This window comes from Chrysochloris asiatica, unplaced genomic scaffold (genome assembly GCF_000296735.1).
Source record: "Chrysochloris asiatica unplaced genomic scaffold, ChrAsi1.0 scaffold00044, whole genome shotgun sequence".
In the NCBI taxonomy this organism is placed as follows: domain Eukaryota; kingdom Metazoa; phylum Chordata; class Mammalia; order Afrosoricida; family Chrysochloridae; genus Chrysochloris; species Chrysochloris asiatica.
The window spans coordinates 16,778,963-16,798,349 of NW_006408562.1; the positions used below are offsets into that span (position 1 = coordinate 16,778,963).

The following is a 19,387-nucleotide window of genomic DNA, read 5'->3' on the forward strand; positions in this document are numbered from 1 at the left end:
CATTTAATACCACTATTATTCCAATACGCACATCAGCACTAAAGTCAGTGATGATGAAATTAACTTCTTCAGTTTAAAACTGATGAAACATGCAATCAAGTTGCATTGATAATTACTGGTGATTGTAACAAGAAGGTTGCAAACAAAGAAGAAGGATCAGTTACTTGGAAAATATTGCCTTGCTGATGGAAATGATGCTAGAGATCACATGATAGAATTTTGCAAGACTAATGACTTATTCATTGCAAATGCCTTTAAAAAAACACCGTAAACGCAACTATGCACATGGACCTTACCACATGGAATACACAGGAATCAAACTGACTATATCTGTGCAAAGAGGCAAATAAGTGAAGCTCAATATCACCAGCTAAAACAAGGCCAGGGGCAAACTGTGAATAGACCATTAATTGCTTATATTCAATTTCAAACTGAAGATGAAGAAAATGTAAGGAAGTCCACGAGAGCAAAAACATGACCTTGAATATATCCCACTTGAATTTAGAGATCATCTCAAGAACAGTTTGCTACACCAGACACTGACCGAAGACCAGAATAGTTGTGAGATGACATCAAGAACCTCATATATAAAGAAGAAAAATAATTCATTAAAAAGTCATTAAAAAGATGTCAGAAGCAACTATGAAACTTGCTCTTGAGCAAAGAACCTAGTGTAATTAGATGAAATGATGAAGCAAAGAGCTGAACAGAAAAATTCAAAGGGCACCTTGAGAAGATGAAGTCTATTATTATATTAACTTCATGTGCAGAGACCTAGAGTTAGAAAAACAAAATGGGAGGACACACTCAGCATTTCTCAAGCTGAAAGAAATGAAGACCACATTAAGACTCAAGCTGAAATATTGAAGGATGCTCTGAGCAAAATATTGAATGATGCAGGAAGCATCAAAATAAGATGGAAAAAATACAATTTGAAAAAAGAACTGGTCCGCATTTAATCATTTCAGGAGGTAGCATATGGTCAAGAATCAATGGTATTTAAGAAAGAAGTCCAAGTATTCATGAAAAACAAGGTTCCAGGAATTGATAAGATACAAATTGAAATGTTTCAACAAACGATACAGCACTGGAGGTGCTCTCTCAGATATGTGATGAAATTAGAAAGACAGCTACCTGGCCAACCAATTGGAAGAGATATATGTTTCTGCCAATTCCAAAGAAAGGTGACCTAATAGAATGTGGAAATCATCCAACGATATCATCAATATCACATGCAAGTAAAATTTTGCTGAAGAACATTCAAAAACGACTGTAGCTAGAAATTCAAGCCAGATTCAGAAGAGGACTTGGAACCATGAATATCATTGCTATTGTCAGATGGCTCTTGGTTGAAAGCAGAGAATACCAGAATGTCTATCTGTGCTTTATGGACTATGCAAAGGCTTTCAACTGTGTTGAAACTACGAAGAATGGGTATTCCAGAACATTTCATTGTGTTTGTGAGGAGACTGTACATAGATTAAGAGGCAGCCATTCTACCAGAACAAGGGGATACTGAATGGTTTAAAATCAGGAAAGGTGTGTGTCAAGGTTGTATCTTTTGACATACTTAATTCAATCTGTATTCTGAACAAATAATCTGAGAAGCTGGATTACATGAAGAAGAACATGACATCAGGATTGGGGGAAGATGCATTAACAGTCTGCGATATACAGGTAACACAATCTTGCTTGCTAAAAAGGAAGGTGTCTTCAAATAATTACTGATGAAGATCCAAGACTAGCCTTCAGTAGGGATTGTACCTCAGTATAAAGAAAACAAAAATCCTCACAACTGGACCAATAAACAGCATTTACAATAAATAGAGAAACGACAGATGTGGTCAAAGACTTTATTTTGCTTGGATTCACAATCAAAGTTCATGGAAACAGCCACCAAGAAATCAAATATTAGGCAACTCTGCTGCCAAAGACCTCCTCTTTAAAGGTTCAAGAGCAAAGATGTCAGAAAACTAAGGTGTGCCTGACCTGTTTTACCCAAGGTGTTTTCAGTAGCTTCATATGCCTGTGAAAGTTAGACAATGCATAAGAGAGAACTGAGAGGAATTGATGCATCTGAATCACGGTATTGGCAAAGAATACTGAAAGTACCATGGACTTCCAAAAGAACAAACAAATCTGTCTTGGAAGAAGTACAGCTAAAATGCTCCTCCGGAGCAAGGATGGCTAGACTTCATCTCTAGCACTTTGGATACAGTATCAAGAAGGACCAGTCTCTGGAAAAGGATATCACGCTTAGAAATGTGGAGGTTCAGGAATAAAGAGGAAGACACCCAACAAGATGGACTGACAGTAGCAACAACATTGGGCTTAGACATATTAACAATTTGGAGCATGGTGCAGGACTGGGCAGTGTTTTGTTCTATTGTGCAAAGGGTCATGATGAATCAGAATCAATTACACAGCATCTAAAAACAACATCTTCAAACTCATAGTTGTTCTAGAACCTTTGTGTCAGCTACTCATTCACTCTACCTGAAATGTTCTCTCCCCACCTTTTAGCATGGCTGGTTCAGTGTCTGGTCTTGTAAAGATCTGCAGTCTCAGAAACACTAAATATGGTCATTGAGACAGAATCAATTCTATGGCATTTGGTTTTCTTTTGGTGGAACTAGTTGGGAAATCAGGCCTCAGACCAAATATCACGTTGTCCTAAGTACTGTCTTGACCATTAATGCTGTTTAAGTTATCTAGTGCAGATGTAACAAATACCACAACTGGGATATTTTAACAAACAAAAATCCATTATTTTGCAGTCAGGATGAAACTTTTCTCTCTGTGGCTCTAGGAAAGAAGTCCTTGCCTCATCAGCTTGTATGCCTGGGCTCCTTGTTGATCTCCATGTAACATGACAGCTATCTTCCCCATCTCTGCTTGCTTGTCTATGATTCACCTGCTCTTTTTAGTTTTGAAAAGAGATTGACTCTGGGGCAACCACTCTGGAAGACAGTTATGGGGCGGCCATTTCTCAAAGAGTTGGAAATAGAACTAGTGTATGACCCAGCAATCCCTCACATTGGTATATATCCACAAGAAATAAGAGACAGGACTCAAGTTGATGTTCATAGTAGAACTATTCACAATAGCAAAAAAGATGGAAATATGTGCATCAATGGAAGAAGAGATAAACCAACTTTGGTATGCTGTGCAAAGCTGAAGAGTAATGATGAATCTGCAAAATAGCTCATAACATGGGTGAACCTGGAGGATGTCATGATGAGTTAAATTGTTGTTGTTGTTAGGCACCATCAAGTCAACACAACTCTTAGCGACCCTATGCCCAACAGAATGAAGCATTGCCCGGTTCTGGGCCAACTTCACAATTGTTGCTATGCCTGAGCCCATCACTGCTGCCACTGTGTCAATCTATCTCAATGGGAGTCTTCCTCTTTTTCTCCAATCCTTCCTTTATTGAAAATGATATCCTATTATCTGGTCCTTCCTGATAATATGTCCAAAGTATGAGAGACGAAGTCTGGCCATTCTGGCTTCCAAGGAGCACTCTGGCTGTAATTCTTCCAACAAAAATCTGTTTGTTCTTTTGGCAGTCCATGGTACTTTCAATATTCTCCTCCAGCACCATAACTTAAGTGCATCAGTTCTTAGATGGTCTTCCTTATTCACTGTTGACTTTTGTATGCATGTGAGGTTTTTGAAAATACCATGGTTTAGGTCATGGCACCTTAGTCCACAAACTGACATCTTTGCTTGTCAACATTTTAAAGAGGTCTGGGTAGACAGATTTGCCCGATGTAATATGTTGTTTGATTTCTTAACTGCTGCTTCCATGAGTGTTGATAGTTAATCCAAACAAAAGGACCATTCTGGTTCCATCAGAGAAGCAGTTATGCACAAGATCCCGGTGAAGTTCTTGGGCCATGAAAGGTATTTGTACTTTACTGTAGTGGCAATGAGGACCACTACTATAATAAGAAAAAGTTTTCTTGTTAAATAAATTTTATATCGTGGTTACAGGGGCCAGAGGGAGGGAAAATTATTCATGGGCTAGAGGGTAGACACATGTTAACATGGGGGACAGGGCAGACAATATACAAGAGGAAGCCTGGCAGAGGAAAAATGAAGGCAGTGGGAGACACAGGGAGGAATGCAAGAGTTAAGGTGAAAACAGGTAAACACTGTTAACTGATGGTGCATGAAGGTGATTTCAATTATTGTAACAAAGCAAAGTATATGACTTGTTGAATGTAAAACTGATGATTTGCTCTGTAAACCTTCACTAAGTTTACAATAAAAGTAAAAGAGAGAGAGAGAGACTAAATCAAAACACACCTTACACTAATACTGCCTCATTAATATAAGAAAGAAACTTATTCCCCAAAATATAGGGGTTAAGACTTATAATACATATTTTGGGAGGACACAATTCAAACCATAACACAGTCCAAATGAATTCTTCCCCTCCCCTCTTCAGTCTGTATGATACCTCTCTGTTAGATTTTACTCACTGAACTCATCTTTTCCTGATTTACCTGGTTAGCTAATTCATTTATTTCATTTTTGCCAGACTCCTCCCAGAAAAAGATAAGCTTTATTGTTGTTGTTGTTAAGTGCCGTCAAGTTGATTCTGTGCCATAGTGACCTGGTGTAGGGTTTCCAAGGAGCAGCTGGTGAGCTGGCAAACCACAGACCTTTAGTTCAAACGACTTTGGAGTCTGGTGCATTAGCCCACTGCGCCACACCAGAGTTAGAACAAGGCAATTTCTGTCCAGTGACTGCTATTTCCCCATTCCTAGAATAATATCGGTCATTATGGAGTCCTGGTGTGGCACTATAAGGTAAGGTCTCGACTGCAATGTCAGTTTGAACCATAAGGTTGGTGCTTCAAATCCACCAGTTGCTCTTCAGAAACCCCGTACAGGATCACTGTGAATCAGAACCGACTCCACAGCACTTAGCAACAATACAGTATTGAATACTCATACTTTAAAAATGAATAAAGGAAGGTAATACTTATGTGTCATAGAATGGCATATCCAGAATTATGTGTGTCATCCCACTTGGCACTTAGGGTGACTACGTATGGTGGAAGTGAGGACTTGTGGGGAATAAAGACAGCTTTAAGAGAAGGGACCAGAGAAGCAGCTAAGTCCAAGATCCTGGTGAAGTTCTTGGGCCATGAAACGTGTTCGTACTTTATTCTGGAGGTAATGGGGAACCACAGAGGGTATTAAGAAGGTAGGTAGATAAGGAGCTCCCTCTATATTCATTGCAATGGTCATGGAAAATAACTGTCATGCTATAAGTTCTGTTTATACCACCATCTACCTGTCAGTTTGTCATATGGGGGGTGGCTTGTATTTGTTATTATGCTGGAAGCGATTCCACTGGTATTTCAAATACCAGCAGTGTGACCTATGGAGGGCAGGTTCCTATGGCATTTTCAGAGGAAGACAGACTAGGAAGAAAGGCTTAGGAATCTACTTCCAAAACACAGACATTAAAAACCTAATCAATTCCAACAGAACATCGTTCAATATGGTACTAGAAGGTGTGTTTCCAGTGGCCACAGCAATGGACTAAAAAGATGGCATGGGACTGGACAAGATTTCAGTTGTATTTTTGTTTTTTTTTCTTTTAGGACTATTGAGTCGGCACCAACTCATAGCAACCCTCTGCACAATAGAACAGAACACTGACTAGTTCTGCACCAACTTTACAATCATTGCCACGTTTGAGCCCATTGCTGCTGCCACTGTACCAACACATCTCGTTGGGGTTCTTCCTCTTTTTCTCTGACCCTCCACTCTACCTACATGATGTCCTTCTCCAGGGCCTAGTCCCTCCTGATAATATTTTTGAAAGATGAGAGACAAAATCTGGCCATCCTGGCTTCCAAGAATATTCTGGTTATACTTCCTCCAACACAGATTTGTTTGTTATTTTGCTAGTTAATGGTAGTTTAAAAATTCTCCTCCAACACTATAACTTAAGTGCATCAGTTTTCCTACAGTCTTCCTTATTCAATGTCCAGCTTTCACATATGAGGTTATAGAAAATACCATAGTTTGGATCAGGCATATCTTAAGTTGCCATAAATTGGAGCCAACTTGATTGCAACTTACAACAGCAACAATTATACCAATAAAGATTTCAAAGTCAGCCAAAAATCAAGGACAAACTCTAATATACACCAGTGTTGAAAGACGTCAAGAGATGAATTCTAACTGAGTGTAAATGTTACATACTACTCTCAGTTGAGAGTGGTTTGTAACAATTACACTCAATTTGAATTGAGCTGGGGGCCCTTTGAGTAGTTAGACATATTTCTGTATGATAAATCTAGAAGTAAAGATACTTCACATTTCAAACTTTTTGTGATGTTTGACAAAAAAAGCCTGCTTGTTAAATTTACCTTCAACCTGAAAAATGAAAACAAGGATGTGGAATTAAAAAAAAAAAAAAAAAAATCAAACTGTGGTTTAACTTTGAGCTCACAGTGCAAACCCCAGTGGAAGTGAGGTTTCTGCATGAAAAAAGCCTCTGTCAACATGTGCCCAACACTAAAGGGGGAGTCACTTAAAAACAAACAAAAAAACAAAGCAAAACACAAAAGAATAGAAGATTTTCCTTTATCCTATCTACAAATGTGTCTCTTTTCTTCCACCATTGTGCATACTGGAGTAGAAAATCATTCATGCCCCTATACCTTCTTCTTAATCACTGTGGAGGAAGGTAAAAAAGTAACTACTTAGAATCCATTTGCCAGCTGTTTCCCAAAGGTTAGAGAGGACTAGGCTCCACGCCCCTTTTGGAAGCTGCAATGGACAAGGCTGCTTCCCAGGTTACTCTGGAGAAGTCTTTCATCTGCCTTCAATGTTGATGTTTGTGACATCCGAGACTACCTTTGTATTAACATGAGAACCAGGAGAGGTTACCTGTTGTTCATTGAGATCTTTGTTTGCATAGTTAGACATTGAACTTGTTTATGATGGCCACTAATAACATTGACTACTTGGTATGTGTAGGTGTTCACCATCCATAGCCAGACTACATGCATCCCAAACAAAGTTCCATTTTATTTAGTCTATCGGCCACCATCAGGTCATCCTATGTAGTTGTAAGCACTGTCCTAATCAGAGCATGCCTAAGCTCATAAACAGCTCCATGAAAATGTGTGTTTGATGGGCTTCTCTCCCTACATTTGCCCCTCAAATGTCAACACTTCCTTATACTCACTGCCACCGAGTCGATTCTGACTCAGATCTACCCTATAGGACAGAGTTGAACTGACCATAGGGTACCCAAAGCTGGAATTCTTGTAGGCACAGATTGCCTCAGCTGTCTTCCAGAGAATGGCGTGTGAGTATAAACCACAGACCTAAATTTAGGTTAGGAGACAAACCCTTTAACCACGCCATCCCAAGGACTCCTTCTAACATCTCTTCACTAAAGGATGATTACGTTTAAGGGTGATTTTCAAGAATTCCATTTTTGTTTCAATAGATCCCACATTCAGTACCATCTGGCTCCAGCTGTGGCAACTTTCAGTTAGCTATGGCTTGAAGTAGACAGTGTTCTGTGAGGCCAGTTATCCAACCCATGGTGACCCCACCTATTCCAGAGCAGAAGTGTACTCCATAGGGTTTCCTTGAATGTCATCTTCATGAAGCAGATCACCATGACATTCTTTTGCATTGCTGTGGGGTGAGTTCGAAGTGTGAACTTTTCAATGAATCAAATCCCAAACCAAGTCTACTCTTGTTGAGTCTATTCCAATTGATAGTTAGCAACCTTAGACAGAATTTCCAAGGCTGAGTGCAAACCATTGGGAACACACCACCAAGGAATCCAGGTCAATTTTCCCCAGGTAAAATGGAACCACTGTCTATGGTAAGAATGCCAACTGCAACCAGGTGAGTCCTTGAGCCTCTGCTGCATCCAGTGTTAAGACACCCTGCAATATTCTCTATGGCTGATGAGGGCTCTCGCTGCAGCAAAGACAGCAAAGCAGCTCTGGCGGCTCATCTAACACCCTGGGGCCCTCCTGACCTGTGATGGTCAGAGAGCAGGACACTTACTGAAAAGTCGTCACTGGGAAAGAACAGGAGCTCTCGAAGAGAATCGTTCCCATAGGTCTTCTCGAGTTCTTCAACAACAGTTTCATAATCCAAGGGCTCCAGGAGCCTCGGCTTTTCCTGCTGTAGAAACAGAAAATATATTATGATCACTTACTCATATAGTCACTTACCAACAACTCATACAGTCTCGCGTCTTCTCAATGTCAGGTGGGATTACATTTCTTACCATAACTCAGTCATCAACATGATGAGCCCTCAGGTGGAGTCACAGAGTCAGGAAGCATTTAAGGATCAGCCACATAACTACTATTTCTGGATCCGAAATAACACCATATCTTGACAGCTTTCTTATGAATTCAAGTCTTTCACACTGAACGCTCAGACTCATGGTATACAAGTCTGTCACCTCCACAGAAGAGCTGTCGATATGCACCCTACCTATGTCCACATGAAGAAAGACCTTCTGCCTACTTGTTATAGAGTTATAGCAGTCATCATATTTGCTGGGTGAGACACTTCCTTCCGTGTTTTACTAGGGTCAGTTTTAAAATATTGGCACTCTGTTTGTGACTCAAGTACTCCAGGCTGTCTTAGCTGTCGCTGAAGTATGGGGACTGTGCCAGGGTTCATTACTTGGCCCCTTGGCTCCTTGCTGCTACAGAGAGAAGCCAGGTCAGTCTTTCCTAGAACTGAACAGCGCAATTCTTGTAGATTCAGTGCTGTGAGAATGGAGAAGAGTCTCACTCAGATCACATACTGCATTAAAATTCTGAAGTCACGAGGAATGGCATCCCCTCTCAAAGAAACTGGCCAGGAAACCAACAAAATAAATGCTAGAGGGGAAATGGTATGATTGCTTCATTGTAAGGTTGATTGATTGTTCCCAAACCAAACTGTCTAGAATTCACAACTTGAGAAAAAGAGATGCCCAAATAATAAGCCTAACAAAACAGGAAAAAGGACACAGTCCGAGCCCCGAACCCTTTGATGAGGCATTGGATCAACCTATATAAAAAATGAGGAGCCCTATTAGCACAGTGGGTTAAACGCTGGTCTAATAACCATAAGGTCAGCAGTTCAAACCCACCAGTCACTCAAGGGCAAAAGACGAGGCTAACAGTCTCAGAAACTCTAGGGAGAAGTTCTACTAGGGTCTCTATGAATAAGAATCAACTGGATTAAGTTTTAATAAAAAGTGATGGTTTCCTGGTCAAGTTTCAGCTACTGACAACTCAAGCAGTCACCACAAAATTTGGATGCTGAAGTGATCTCTTAGTTGGAATACATATACATATACATATGTGAGTTTTTTGTTTCACTTTTTATATCCATGCCATCCACAAATGCTTCCTACCAGCCTCTCCCCTTACCAGGCCTCAGCCCTCTGGAAAATGCAGATTTCGCTTTGATTGCTAGGTTTTCTTTGGAAGGTAAGGATCCAACAACTTTCATTACCATCTAAAAAATTGCTAATGGGCTCTTCATCATGGCAGTCAATGCTTTTCTTGGATAATTTTCCAAATATAAAACAAAACAGAAAAAATATGAATCTCTTCTGCCTTAAATGAGTACTGAAGCTACTTTCTGCCTTAAGTGAATAATAAATAAAAGCACATTTTAGGAGCACTTCAGTAATACACCAAGGACCAACGTAAGGTGAATATTTTTTTCAGAAGGATCCTAAGGGTCACTAGATTTACCACATTAAAATGAAGAATCCCAAGTAATAATTTGGACATATTCCCACTTATACTAAACAATTATTTGTTGATAATCTGAAACTCCAAGTTAACTGTGGGTTCTGTATTTTATCTGCTAAACCTCCTGTACACTCATCTGGACCAAACAGTGCATTTTGTAGTTAAGGAAATAGTGGAAGAAACAGTAAATTTCATTTCCCAGTGGCCACGATTTTGACAATTAAGTGGGGGAAAAAACTGTCCTTCTAGAATCCATGTAAAAAAAAAAAAAAAAAGGTAATATTTAATTATCACAATTTTGATGAAATTATAATATGCAAATGAATCGCTTGATTCAGTAGACCATGGCCAAGGCCTTGAACATGCATTTCTCCAAATCCTCAGGGCGTGAGGATAGTGAAAATGTAAAAACCATAGTGTAAACAACAAGGATGTGGAGTCTGAGCTTTCTATAAAGTAGAGCTATTCATGCTTCTGAAGTCTAAAACTGACCAGTGGGGTCGAGTCCTTGACACAAAAAGTTCTTGAATACAGCAGTAGAATCGCTGCCTTCTGAAGCTATTGCGCTGCATAGATTTCAGAGCATGTCCTTATCTCCCAGGCAAAAGTTAATTCCACGGATCGCATGTTGTTAACTGAAAAGGCTTGAGTTGTATTGGTTGTGCATGAATGTCTAGTTCATTTCTTTTTTAATTAGAATGGAAAGTCTTTAAGGAGGACATGGTCAATTCAGTCCAGCTATAGGCTTAGTAATCCTTTTCTATTAGCTCATATGCCACACAGGCACACATTTATATGATCAACCTGCTCCTAAAAAAGTCTTTGAGTCTCAGAGCTCTGCCTTATTCTGAAACTTCTTCTTTTTTTTTTTTTTTTTTGCTTCTATTATCCTAGCTGTGTAACAGCAGCAAATAAACAAAAAACTTAATATAATCCTGTCAGGAAGTTCTCATCTCGGCCACAGATTGGTTTGTTTAAGTCTTTTTTTCCCTAATAAGGTTTCTGCACTTTTAAGAAGAGCATATTATTGTTAGTGAGCTCTGATGTGGCATTATTGAATGAGCACTGGATTAGCTCTTCCTGGAATCCCTATCCAGGGTTATTATGAGTTGAAACTGACTCCACAGCACATTACAACAACAACACAACACTTTTTGTTATGCTGTTAGTTGCTGTTGAACAGGTTCCAACTCATAGTGATCCTCTGCACAACAGAAGGAAACGTGGCCCAGTCCTGCACCATTCTGGCAATTGTTGCTGCTGCCACTGAGTCAGTCCATCTCTTTGGGGGTTCTCCTCTTTTTCATTGACATTTATTAACTTTGTTGTTGTTGTTAAGACCCATAGCAACCCTGTACAGGGTTTCTGAGGGTGTAAATCTTTACCGGAGTAGAAAGCCTCATCTTTTTCCTGTGGACCCATAGCGAGCGACCCTGTACAGGGTTTCCGAGGGTGTAACTCTCTACGGGAGTAGAAAGCCTCATCTTTCTCCTGCGGAGCAGCTGGTAGTTTCGAACCGCTGACCTTAAAGTTCGCAGCCCGATTCGTAACCACTACGCTACCAGAGCAACCATGATCTCCTTTATCCAGGACTGGTCCCTCCTAAGAACATGTCAAAAGAATAAGAGATCAAGTTTCACCATTCTGGCTTCTAAGGGGTATCTTGGCTGTACTTATTTAAGATAGATTTGTTTTTGCATCTAGCAGTCTATGGTACTTCCAACATTCTTTGCCAACAAGATAATTCAATGTATGCCCTTAAATTCTCATAGCAACAGCCCATGATGTGAGCTAACGCTTTTCCCTCTGTACTCCTTCCTCACACAAACACGAATACAGCTATCAATGTGGCTGTAGGGTGGGTTTCAGTTTATAGATATAAAGGCATCCTGACATAAGACTATTGCAAGATGCCTTCTACAATCTGGTCCTCACATTCTTTTTCATCTTATCTCCCATTTATCCCACACTTGGGCATCAGTAAACATGCTGAGAGCAAGCAGATCTTCAAAGATCTTTTATTGGGACCCAGCGCCAACTAAAATGAATTCTACCCAAATCAGTTCAATAAGCAAATCGAAGTTCGTAAGTCACAGGTTAATAATATAACCAAAGAGAAATCAAGTCCTAAAGTCTCCTCAACCTACCCAATAAGAAGCATTACCTGCTAACATGTGTTGGAAGGCATATGCTTCTGTTTTCTTATCAGGCTATGAACATATGCTTCAATTAATGAATGGCATTTACAAGTTTGTTCTTGTTTAAAATGTTACAATCATACGGGCCTGCAAAACTTACCAGATATGCTTCATACACTTATTAATGTTGGGGGGCTATATTAATAAAGTTCTAGCTTTCCAGGGAATTTGTTAATCAGGTGTTGCTTTCAGAATAGTCAATGTTTCACATTTTGTTCATATGAAAAGTTTTTAAATAAAAAATATCAGTGATTGATTTCATAGCACCAAGAGCCTGAGATTTGACAAATCCTGCCACTAATGCTTTCTGCATCTGTGATGGAGACAACCCAAGGCATACAACCAGTAGTTTTCTCTGGAACAAAGGAGCTGTCTGCTCAGTATTTCGGTCAAAGAGACACATGTATGCAAGAATGTTGGGGTCAGTTAATTTCTCTCTACTCTTCCTTGCAAAGATATTGAGTGGAACTGGGAACTGAGCAGCATTGATTTACAGCTTTAAAAACAGTTGGGTTGTCCCTCCTGAATTTAATGTGTCTGCTTCTTTTGGAAATGCACCAACTGGGATGGGGCATGTGCCAAGATTACCCTGAAGAGGATTGACTTTTTATAGTGCTTTTTACTCTTGCTCTCTTTTTCAAATGAGTAACGAATTTCATTAGCTACTCAGAAATCACTCTATGTATGGGAAAAGGCCCCCAGCAGCACCTGCTATGATGCTGTAGGGCTGGTGTTGGACCACAGTGGTAATAGGTCCTAATCTTTGTATATATTATTAAGGGATTTGTTGATGTACTTTCCCAAACACACAGAACTCTTGTCATAAAAACAAATGCTTTCCCCTTTTCTACTTATCCCACAATTTCTCATGGAAGAGAAGCCCTTGAGTGGTGAACCTACCATGTTGGGAATAGCCAGGGTTACCAAGAAGCATTTAATTGGTTTCCAGCAAGCAGGTGTCCTTTTTTAACTAATGTTTAAAATTTCAAGAACACAATGCTCCTCCACAAAGCTTTGGATTATTTTCATAATTATAATTCAACTCAATGGGTGAAGAAATCATCATTTGAAATATATAATAATGAGAAGTCCCAGTGTGGGGCTGCAGGATAATACGCTGGACCACATGGTCAATTTGAAACATGAGGTCAGCAGTTCAAACCCACCAGCCACCCCTCAGACACCCTATACAGGGTCGCTGTAGGTCGGAAACAACTTTATGGCACTAAACGGCAACAGTAATGAAAAATAAAATAATTCAACTAATTAAACCTTTCTCCAGATTATAAATATAGTCTAACTTTGGAGTTGACTTGTGGTATATTATCTAATGTCTCTTCTAGCCATAGTCTGTAACTCCCACCAAACAATATTTCTGCCCTGCTGGGTCTGACTAAAAGAAAGTGGGAGAAGATACTGACGGGGTGACAGGATTCAGCTGTGGATGGAAGCAGAGTTCATTATTATTGCAAAAACTTAAAATTCTAGCATGGGTTATAATGAGCCATGTCAGAAGCAGGAGGGGGAACCTCACTCCCATGAAAGAAGAAGAGTTACGAGTGGAGCACAATCTTTGGACACCAAGATCCCTGAGACTGAACCCCCTCGGCCCAGAGAAGTAGCAGAACAACAGCAATGAAAGAACCAAGAATTGGTACACGAGACACAGCAGTGGACTTCCTAGTCCACAGAGCAAGTAAAGCTGCGGGACTGAGGGCAGGAAACTTGCTTGTAGAGTGGGGTGCCTCTAGGCACTTACATGAGGGAGCTAGGTTTGCTGCCGTTTAGAGCCAGAGCCAAGTGCCTTTAGGCTGAGGCTCATGGTGGAGTGGTGTGTCCTGTGGGCATTTATCAGCAGCTAACTGCAAAACTGTACCCTGAGCATTTCTGGTCTCAAATTGTAATCTGTTCACTTCCCTAATAAACCTCCTAACTATGTGTAGGGTGTCTGAGTTCCGTGTGGGCATTGCAATGCATTATCAAACTCAATGAAGAAGTAGAGAAAGTGCTCTGGGAAGAATGGTTAGTGCCTCATGTTTTGCAAGCCTGCTTTGTTTTGGGAAAGTGCCCAGTTCAAGGGATAGTGTGACTATAGATATTCTAGGTTAATATGCAACAGGGAAAGTAACAAGCGCTCTATTGTTTGTATTGCAGAGAAGTGGGAGGTGAGAGTCTCTGCACCCCACTTCAACAGCTTCCAGACAAATGAATGCTCGAGATGTGATGGGGAGATGAGTCATTCCTCTATTCAGCAAACAGCGGTCAGTGTAAGCGAAGGGCTCTCAGATAATCTGTTGCCCTTCTACCCCTCTGCTCTCCCTTCTGTCTGTCTCTGCTCTCCCTTCTGTCTGTCTCTCGGTTCTCCTTAGTCTGTCTCTGTTCTCCTTCTGTGTGTATTTGCTCTCCTTACCCTTCACATGGGGGAAGCTTCTTAACTACTATCACAGAACAAAGAAAGCATCTTGCCGAATATACTCAAAGGTTATATAACAGTGTGCCATCATGCTAATAGGACAGTGTGCATAGCAATGCCTTAGCATTCCCTGGCTTTCCTTGGAACCACCAAGTCCCCCCAGCTACAAGGAGAGGAGTCCCTGATAAGCGATAACCACTCTCTGGCTATCACCACCTTCTGGCCCAACATCGTTGTTGTTGTTATTGTTGTCAGGTGCCATCGAGTCAGAACCGACTCATAGCGACCCCATACAAAGCAGAACGAAACAATGTCCAATCCTGCCACCACACTTGACGCCATCAATGATGTCACCTGGCTGATCCATCTCGTTGGGGGTCTTACTCTTTTTCTCTGACCCTCCACCTTACCCAGCATGGCATCCTTCTCCAGCGACTGTGTCCAAAGTATGAGAGACGAAGCCTAGCCATCTTGGCCTCCAAGGAGCACTCTGGCTGCACTTCTTCCAAAACAGATCTATTGGTTCTTTTGGCAGTCCATGGCACTTTCAGTATTCTCCTCCAACACCACAACTCAAAGGCATCAATTCTTCTATGATCTTCCTTATTCACTGTCCAGCTTTCACATGCATATGAGGTTATTGAAAATACCATGGCTTGGGCCAGGCACATCTTAGCCCTCAAGGTGACATCTTTGCTCTTCAACACTTTAAAAAGGTCTTGTGCAGCAGATTTGCCTAATGCAATACGTCATTTGATTTCTTGACTGCTGCTTCCATGAGTGTTGATAGTTAATCCAAGAAGAATGAAGTCCTTGACAGCTTCAGTTTTTTCTCCATTGATAACAGTGTTGTTTACTTGCCCAGTGGTGAGGATTTTTGTTTTCTTGACATTGAGATGTAATGCATACTGAAGGCTGTGGTCTTTTATCTCCATCAGTAAATATTTTAAGTCCTCTTCACTTTCAGCAAGCAAGGTTGTATCATCTGCATATCACAGGTTGTTAATGAGTCTTCTTCCAATCCTGTTGCCACATTTTTCTTCATAGAACCCAGCTTCTCAGATGATTTGCTCAGCATACAGGTTGAATAAGTATGGTGAAAGACTACAGCCCTTTTGCACAACTTTCTTAATTTGAAACCATTCAGTGTTCCCAAGTTCTATTCAAATAACTGTCTCTTGGTCTAGGCACAGATTCCTCATGAGCACAATTAAGTGTTCCAGAATACAACAATGGGGTCATTTTGATAGCAACTCAAAAGATAGATAAAGAGACTTAGGGGACAGTGAGGGCATGTCAATGGTGAAGGAACAACTCAGAAAAGGAGGATGAGAATGGATGTTAGTCACTATCACTGAAATATACATGTAGAAACTGATGAATTGGTGTAGGCTCTGCTGTATGTATTCTTAACAAAAACAAAAATAAAATAAATTCTATTTACATATATGTGTGTGTGTATATATAAGTAGTCTTATAAGTTTTCAGAGAACTTGGTGTACTAGAGAGAGGTTTAGTGTTGTGATAAGCTTTTGGAAGAATATTGAAAATAGAATAGGGTTTGGAACAAATCAATGAATAATTGTGCAGAAAATTTTATGCTTTCTCCTTGCAACTTCTGAATTCTCTAGTAGAGTTGGTTAGCTTACAACATTCAGCATATGACTGACTTTCTTGTAGAAAACATGAGAAGGCTGTGACCATGACCAAGATGGCAAAGACTGCTCCAAAAGAAAGTCAAAGCAAGACACTACCTCAGATGATACGAAGGTCAGAAGTTCACCCTGACCATAGGTCTAGAGTCACACAAATTAGGTCACTAGACTTTGAATCCAGAATCACTAAATCTCTAGTGAGGCTGAGGGTGAGACTAGTTAAAATTGGGAACCAGAAATAATCAAAGACAAGGAATGGCTAGGAAGTGGTCGCACAGTTCATTCCTCAGAAATGTTACTGTGGTTTAGTGTTGTTGGTTTCCACTCAGAGGGATGTGTATAGGGTTTCCAAGGAGCAGCTGGTGTGTTTGAACCCAACCTTGTGGCTAGCAGTCCAGTGCTTTTCCTACAACACCACACTAGAACTCCTAGGAAACATGTCTCCATTAAAAATGATTCTTTTCTTTTTTTTGCAATTCTATAAGTTTACTGTCATCGAGGAAAATACAGAATACAGTTTCAATAAATAGAATATCAACAACAGCCCACTTCTGCAATTGAAGGGAAAATTATTTTTTTTTAATGTTTGTAATAATAAACAAAATTGTTTCTGCATTTATGTTAAGTAAAAGTGGGAATAAATATTACATATCATGGGTAATGGAGCTCTGGTGTGGCGCTGTGGGTTAATGCACCAGACTGCATAGCTGTTTGAACTGCAAGATTGGTGGTTCAAGCTCACCAGCTGCTCCTTGGAAACCCTATACAGGGTCACTAAGGGTCGGAATTGACCCACAGCACTTGACAACAACATCATGGATAACTGCATAAGATATGAAAATTGAAAGAAAAATTATTAGACATCTACATCCATAGAGTCTCAATGATTACATTTGGGCGGTTGGGATAGTTAGCATTTTGTTACATTGACTTCATCTGTATTTCCCAAACTTTCTATAACGAACATGAATTGTTTACATAATGGCAGAAGAAATGAACATGGCCTTATCAAACACTTATGCCTCCGTGGAAACACTAGGAAGTGATTATATTTTTAAATCCTTTACCCTTTTTCAAGTTCACCAGAAAGGGAGCTTAAAAAATCACAGTGGGGCTTCACATAGAAGTTCTACTAGCAACAGCTTCAAGTAATTAAAAAAGAGTCACAAATTGCTGGCGAATGATGACAAGGGAAAATAATTATAGATCACGTGTGCGGTTACAGATGCTAACACTGGCAAAAAAGAGAAACGCAATGTGTGCTTCATGAACTAAGGTATTTTTAGTTATGGAGGGAACCACAGACATCTGGTGGGTTACGTGAACACCTTTGTGCATCAAGTTCTGTCACAAATGATTAGAAATCAACGTATCTAGTTGGAAGTTCAGGGTCTTTGGCTGACCAAAAGCCAAACAAAACCTGTTGTAGTCCAGTGGATTTCTATTCATGGCAGTCCTTTGTGTTACAAAGTAGAACTGTTCCTAAGTGTTTTCTTGGTTATATGTAATCTTCAAGGACGGAGTTCATAAGGACTCTCTTCAATGGTACCATGGCAGGTGAGTTACAGTCACTAACATTTATGTTGATAGTGGATTGTAAAACCATGTAATCCACCCAGGAATCTTTTTTTTTTTTTTCTTTTAAACAAGCTAAGTGATTAAGAGGGTACAGCAGTTAGCATTAGACTGCTAACTGCAAGGTCAGCAGCTTGAACCCACCAGCCACATGGTACGAGAGAGATGTGGCAATCTGCTTTGAAAACGATTGTAGTTGCGATGTGCCATGGAGTCGGTTCTGACTCACAGGGATCCTGTACAGGGTTTCCGAGGCTGTAAATCTTTATGAGAGCAGAAAGCCTTATCTTTCTCCTGTGGAACAGCTGGCAGTTTCGAACTGCTGACCGTGAAGTTCACAGCCCGATTCGTAACCACTACGCTACCAGAGTTCCTTGAAAATGATGATAGAAATCCCAAGGGGCAGTTCTATAGTTCTCTGTTCTAAAGGAGATCTATGAGTTAGAATGGCATTGATGGCAACAGGGTAGATTTGGATAAAACATTAAAGCCTTCTGAGACTTCGCTACTGTTAGTTTGTTGCTAGAGGCTGCTGTCAAGTCCACCTTGATTCATAGTGATATCAGTCAAGCAAGGAGGGGATCAGAGCATTCTGACCCTTAGCACACCCATTGGCTGATTTTTACAAATGGTTCTTAGTTTTTTCTTTATTCAACTTAATCTGGCAGCTCCCCTGAATTCTGTTCAGTGTCACAGCCACAGGCCAGCACCCTGTGATTGAAAGTAATGGCTGACTTATAGAAGTCTGCTGAAGTAAATGGGTCAAATGACCACTTCCTGCTTACAAGACTCTTGTCAGAAGGATCAAGGAGGTAGAATATGTGAAAGTGCTAAAGGAACCCCCAAATGCCACACAAATGCAGATTTTTCTTTATTTGGAAACGAATGAAATGTATCTGAAACAGTTTACCATTCAAATTTACCAAAACCAAGTCAAACCAACTAACCTATAAATCTTCACCAAATGCCTCATGGTCCAGAAATTGTGATTGTTGTTGTTGTTAAGTACCCTCAAGTTGATTTGGACTCATAGTGACCCTGTATAGGGGTTCAGAGGCTATAAGTCTGCAGGAACAGAAAGTCTCATCTTTTCCCATGGAGTGGCTGATGGGCTCAAACCACCGACTTTGTGGTTCGCAACCCAGTGCTTACCCGCTAGAGCTACTGCACTCCCAAGGAACTGCGATAAATGTGTTTATATTTATTATCTAAATTTTGTTTCTAAAAACTCTGATAGCTAATGGTTCTGAGTGGAATCAAAAGAGATAATCATAAAAGCAAAGTGACTTAAAAAAAAAAAAAGTTTAAAAAAGGCACCGTGTCCCCCATGCAGCTCCATAATCAAATCAGGCCGCTCTGTTCCGCACAAGAAAAAGAGGACAGTCGATTTAACAAGGAGCTCATCAAATGAAGTGGATTGGAAATTCTATTTTTAATTATCATTAAGAAATATCCTAGCAAATATTTGTCATGTATATGAACTTTTCTTTTCAAAAGCAAAAGATTAAATTTAGACATCTAATATTAGTTTAGGATTAAACCTATTAGCTTTGCAAATAGAAATATCAGAAGAATAACTAAAGTGGTAGTTATTTAGAATTTCTATTTGTAGCTTTAACCTATGCATGGACTCCTGGTGTGGCACTACAGGATAAGCATTGGACTGCAAACCACAAGGTCAGCGGTTCAAACCTACCAGCTGATCCTCCAAAACCCTATACAAGGTCGCTATGAGTTGGAATCGACTCCATGGCCCTTAATAACAACTCCTCAGAAACCCTATACA

General features: G+C 40.1%; 1 protein-coding gene across 2 annotated transcripts in view; it reads right to left on the reverse strand.

Annotated features, from left to right (window-relative positions):
- DOCK10 (dedicator of cytokinesis 10) overlaps positions 1–19,387 on the reverse strand; it is a 401,968-nt gene that overhangs the window by 206,941 nt on the left and 175,640 nt on the right. For both annotated transcript variants that reach the window (XM_006861898.1, XM_006861899.1), the window contains exon 2: positions 8,061–8,180. In XM_006861898.1, coding sequence (XP_006861960.1) covers positions 8,061–8,180 — 120 coding nt within the window. The remainder of the gene's footprint in view (positions 1–8,060; positions 8,181–19,387) is intronic.